General features: G+C 44.6%; 1 protein-coding gene across 2 annotated transcripts in view; it reads right to left on the bottom strand.

Moving 5' to 3' along the window:
- SARC_09033 overlaps nucleotides 1-5,533 on the bottom strand; it is a 13,747-nt gene extending 8,214 nt beyond the window's left edge. For both annotated transcript variants that reach the window (XM_014296966.1, XM_014296965.1), the window contains exons 1-8: nucleotides 5,265-5,533; nucleotides 4,769-4,882; nucleotides 4,022-4,237; nucleotides 2,937-3,143; nucleotides 1,969-2,127; nucleotides 1,601-1,702; nucleotides 951-1,067; nucleotides 252-385 (exon numbers count right to left, since the gene is read on the bottom strand). In XM_014296966.1, the coding sequence (XP_014152441.1) occupies nucleotides 252-385; nucleotides 951-1,067; nucleotides 1,601-1,702; nucleotides 1,969-2,127; nucleotides 2,937-3,143; nucleotides 4,022-4,237; nucleotides 4,769-4,882; nucleotides 5,265-5,466 (1,251 nt within the window). In that variant the 5' untranslated portion in view covers nucleotides 5,467-5,533. The remainder of the gene's footprint in view (nucleotides 1-251; nucleotides 386-950; nucleotides 1,068-1,600; nucleotides 1,703-1,968; nucleotides 2,128-2,936; nucleotides 3,144-4,021; nucleotides 4,238-4,768; nucleotides 4,883-5,264) is intronic.
- Between the last annotated feature and the right edge of the window lie 162 nt (nucleotides 5,534-5,695).

Raw genomic sequence — 5,695 nt, 5'->3', positions numbered from 1 at the left:
TGTGTGTGTGTGTGTGTGTTTGTGTGTGTGTGTGTGTGTATGCGTATGTGTATACATATACCTACATATATATAGACTTTATTGTTATAATAATACAACTCATGTCAAATGAATCGGTGATGATAAGACTATGACTGTTATAACAATACATCTCGTGTCTCATGGTCGGGTGATGATGATACTGTGACTGTTGTGTGTATAGTTGGCGATGGTACATATTGTAACACATCGATGGATGACGATATACCTACCTGCAGTACGAGTACGCGTGCTTGTGTCGGCGTACCCCGAACATCGGCAAACGCCTTTTCGGATTTAATCCAGTAGTGTTCTGCAATCTGCGCGCGAAGTTTACTCGCCCTTTTGTCATAGTCGACGGCTAGTTCTGAGACCGTTAGCACAAGTATCAATGAAGTGATAATAGTGAGCACTGACATATATACATCTGGGGCAAGGTACATTGATGGGTAGTATAGGTTTTGACAATCCAGTACTCTATCAGTGATCACCTTGTATTGACTGTTGGCACGAGTACAGGATGTTTGATAAAAGTGAGTATATGCGCCTCTGTGATCACGTGCATTTATTGTTAGTACATTACTTGACGGTGAGATAACTCTGTGCGTGAGTGCATGTGTTTGATGTTGTGCTACATCTACATAGGTTCATTGATGAATGTGCAACTACCAACGAGCACAGCACAAGTGTTAGAGAATGTAGTTACATACATGTAATCATAGAAGGGTGAATCACATATAAGCTTACTGGCTTAGCATTAAGTCTTTCATTTTTACACTCACACTCTTAGTTCTCGGCAATAATCGCAAACTTGCCTTTCCGTCATAAACATAAAACCAAATCCATATACATACGCCCTCGGATATCTTGAGTGTGAAGGTAAACACTGTTAGCTCATACGTATACATATACACATAATCATGCAGGCATACCCTCGGACGCCTTGATTGTGCGTGTAATCATAGCCAGCTGTTCCCAAGCACGGGCGGTATATACGGCCACATCGATCATTTCATTGTCCATGTTCGCAATCTCAATCATTCCCGTTCCTGTGGTGCGAAAGGGACCACATCTCATCAGGAAACAAACCTTGTCAAAGGTTCGAGTGAGAGCATTCGACAGCAGAAAAAAGTACCTTCCATTGAGCAGGCGAGTTTTAACAAATTGTCGAAAAAAGCCTATCAGATTCTAGGAAAGCGCATATAATCAGCAACTGAATAACTATATCTGTATATATCGAAACCGGCTACACATATTACTCAATACTTGTGAAACCTGAAGCATCAGGAACAACCCATTTGTTGAGTTCTATCATGAGTTACCTCATAGGATTCATTGGAATCCATAGCAGATCAATCCAGGGTTCAGTGACCAACGAGATATGCATTCCGGGCTAGTTGGTCACATCCCCAAACAAATGAGTGTACCAGTTGTCACAACCAGCAATTCGCACAAACATCCCACTACCCACAAACACACACGCGCACAGATACATGGATATACACATACACATCTTAAAAAGCACATACACATACATACACATGCATACTCAGACACACATGCACATACAAACAACAATTACCGTTGGGTATTCCATCGCCATCAGGGTCGTTCTCGGGCGAGACGAGCCATGCCATGCCCTTCTTCATGAATTCGAAATGAAACTCCAGCTTTGTGATGTCACCTGCATTACAGAAATGTCGATTGCGTATGGATCACTGTATGTTGCTAGCATGTATGTACGTATGAAATATACAATTTTCAGCAAATATAATACTTTTGCACAATTTGAAAAGGGTGTATGTCATTGATTGTTGACTTGCATCTCTTATGTAGAACTTCAAGGTTGCCAAATGCATAGATTGATACTCATGAAACATTTCTTGTGCTTGAATAACATAATACAATGATTTGGATTCATGAGCACGCTTGGCCACAACATCTACCTACCTGTCCACAGGAATGTGTTCCAGACCGCAGTGACGAACTGTGGCGTTTCGTTGAGGTTGCCATGGTGATACACAGCCCCATTGGTAGACACCTCGTGTACTACTCGCCCGTTGCTATTGGCCTTTTCACTCGTAACGTGAAGAGTTTTGAGCGTGTTGTCTGTCAGAATCAATGTTGTATGAGGTATAAGAGCAAGCAATATAAAGTATCGCATGTCCGCATCCGGAATAGAACATTTAAGGTGTATGTGCGAGCATATACGGTTGGTCATTTAACTCCTTCTACATGTTCAACTGATATGCCCGCTTCTATTGACGGGTGTCTCGGCATCACGCAGCTTTTCGTTCCTAGATTTGCCATCTCAGTGAACCGTTCTGGTACCACTCTACTAAAATATGCGGCGCAGTTGATTATTTCGTAAATGCTTGTGCAGATATATGAAACGGCAATGTGTAGCCGCACTTGCATGACTATATGAGCACACAATTCATGAGTGATTCTTTTCACAGTCGTTTGCGGGTTCGAAAGGCCGGTTCCCTATGCATATACTAATTATAGAATGGAGAACAAATGCAGACATGGGTAAAAGGCGAGAAGGGCTTTGACAGATATGCATAATAGTCAGAGTGTTTCTCAGACCTACCACCGGACACGTTGACTCGTTAAGTGTCTACAATTGCTTCACAACCGTATACACAAACACACGACTAGACACAACGAGACCAAATGAGATAGATCTACCCATATAAAGAGGGGTCACGTAAATATATGCGTTGATTGAAAGCGATATATATATGTATACACGCACTTGAGTGTTCTCTGACTTCTAGAATTGTGCACCCCGTAGTTATACCACAAGTTCGATCGCCTCCACAGTCCAAATAAACGGAAAAAGGTCGGCCTTGAATAGTCATTGCGAGCTTGAACCTAAACACCTGCATTGCATCACATCACTCACCCCTACACACCTGACAGCTCAAACAGACCCAGCGCATTCAGCCCCAGAATGGCGTATTCCGAGTCACACCCAAACAACCAGGGATAGTCGGCCAACCCAGCGGACAGCGTCACGCCTTCCCACCCTTCCACATCCACACCCAGCCACAGCGAGTTATACTTGAGCCACCTGAACATCGTGGCAAAGGTCTCCACCCAGGCGGTGTTCTTATCACTGCCTGTTTGTATTTATGCATGTACGTGTATGTGAGTGATGATTATAATAAACTCTGCATGTCCGCAGCAACGCCCAGCCACATCATACTTGAGGTATTGCCAACATATGTATGTGACCATATGTGGGGCGATGGTGTTCGAGAGGGACGATCCAGAGGTGAGTAGAAGTATAGACACGATTGTGTGAGGGTGCGCACAATATCTTCTTGTATCCGCATATACTCTACATCAGATAAACGTGAGTGCGCCACCGAATCACTGTGGCGGACGTCTGGGGCCAAACAGTGCCTGTCGAACTGTGGTGCAGTCGTGTGCTATCCCACGTGTATGGGCAGTAGTCAAGGCTGAAGCAAGAATGGGCGGAGGGCTGTGCTTGTGGGTTTGCGTAGGAGTGTGAATCATGTTTCACTTCATCCCACTCCGCCACAGAGAGTTGCCGCAACCCACCACCAGATGGTACGGTGGTGCGTAAGAATACATAACAGAGACTTGCGATACTACTGGGAGAAACAGAACAAACTTTACACTTCAGCTTAGCTTGTACTTGAACAGCAACTACGCAAACAATCATACACCCATACATACCCACGGCAGTCATATACAGATCTGACGCCTTCACCGCATTGTCGTCCAGGTCTGCCTTCTGGTCGTACCACTGTTCTCATTCCCTACACCCCCTCCAGAATTTGTCGTACTTTTCTACAATTCGACTTAGTTGTACACAATCAACTCGCACGGAAACACGTATGCACATATACATACCCTCTGCACTTGTGGTCAAATCCGACGCCTTGGCCGCATTGACGTAATCCATGTGCTCCCTATTGAACGCATTCCACAGTACAACTCAGCTGTGCCCAACTCAAGCTCACACACATACCTTCTGCACTCATGGTCAGATCCGACGCCCTCGCCGCCTTGTCGTATAGTTCTGCTTTCTGGTCGTACAACTGTTCCCACTCCCTTCGGCCCCTCCACAGCTCATCGTATGCCTGCTGCGCATTGATGCCACCTGCCATAATATAGCGCACACACGCACTCTCTCCCGGATGCAGTATGATCTTCGTGCGCAAGCCATCGGGCCGGTGGGGGTTCCCTGAGATGTGATCGATGAACGGATTGGTTTGGTATATATAGACCTTATTTTTTACGTCGTTGTAAGTACGTGTATGCGTATGCACATAAATAGTGTTACATGGGCATACACTCCGGTGCCTGTACAGCTCCGTGTGTGGCGTTGTGCACACACGGACAAACCCCCCCCATCTTCTCCATATTTCCCATGCAGTTATATCTGCCTATGCAGTCCATGATTGTAGCGTGAGTCTCGTTCGAAGAAATCTTAACGATGACTCCAGTTGTTCGGATGTTTTCAGAGTCAACGGCATATCAAATCCCAGAGGAATCAACAGCAATACATTCACTGTCGAGTACATCTCAACCTGGTTTCGTACCAACTATATAACCACACAGCTGACTCTCACACTGCCTATTCTATCCTGGATGACGCACTTGCAATCCATTTGCGCTGCTACACTTGCACTCCCACTGGTGTATACAATACCATATACACTGGCATGTACAATGGCATGTACAATGGCATATAGAACCTGAACAGTATACTTACAGTTGACATACGCTTGGCTGCCCACCGTTTCCAATTGCTCTGCCATGACCGTCCACTCACTCTCCGAATCTTGGTACGCCCACAGTTCCCGTTTCGTGCCTTTCTTGCCACCGTCTGGAATTCCATGACAATATCTATAGGTATCAGTATTGTGTATAGCAATCTGCGTTGCATGCTTCTCGGCGAAGTATAAAATCTATGGCAAAATTGTAAATAACGGGCAGTTGTGAAGCAATATCTGGCAGATTGCAGCCGGTTGAGTATTCGGATATATAAGTAACTATGTGCAAATAAACGCGAACATATATCCACACGTATATAGGTTTCCGGGCCATACCTTTACTTGCCAATCAACGTACGAATTTAGGGTGAACACAATAGCAACGTACTAAACTATATCGTTACGTACATACGTATAGTCATACTCGGATGTGCACGTAATTGCATACACACGTAGAAAATATACATCTCCCAAAGATTCACTAAATGCACATACCCCTGTCATCCTTGATGTAGTTTGTTCTGTAAATCTCGTCCTTCCCGTCGACCATTTTCGTGCGCTCACCCAGCCACGTTGGCCGTAAATCCGGAATAGGCTTGAAGTCAAAATCAATAGTGTACACTCCAATCCCATTTTCTATTTTTCCAGTGGTCGCCGCGTCCTCATTTTTCTTATTCTCTGGCAATTCATTGGTCATAACAAACTCGATTATGACACCTCGTACAGGGTCCGGCACAAACTGCGAGCGCTCTATTGTCAATCCACTGCGAAGAACGAGAATCAAATACAATAAGAGATACAAAACGTAGGATTCGCGTATATAGGGATCCTACTACGTATAAATATATGCATTTCATTACGTACCTAAATATATGTGTGTATCGCATCACAGAGTCATGGCCAGGAAGGCGTATTAAGGATGTGAG

Source organism: Sphaeroforma arctica (genome assembly GCF_001186125.1).
Source record: "Sphaeroforma arctica JP610 unplaced genomic scaffold supercont1.875, whole genome shotgun sequence".
NCBI classification, from domain to species: Eukaryota; class Ichthyosporea; order Ichthyophonida; genus Sphaeroforma; species Sphaeroforma arctica.
This window is presented reverse-complemented; position numbering and strand designations above follow the sequence as displayed.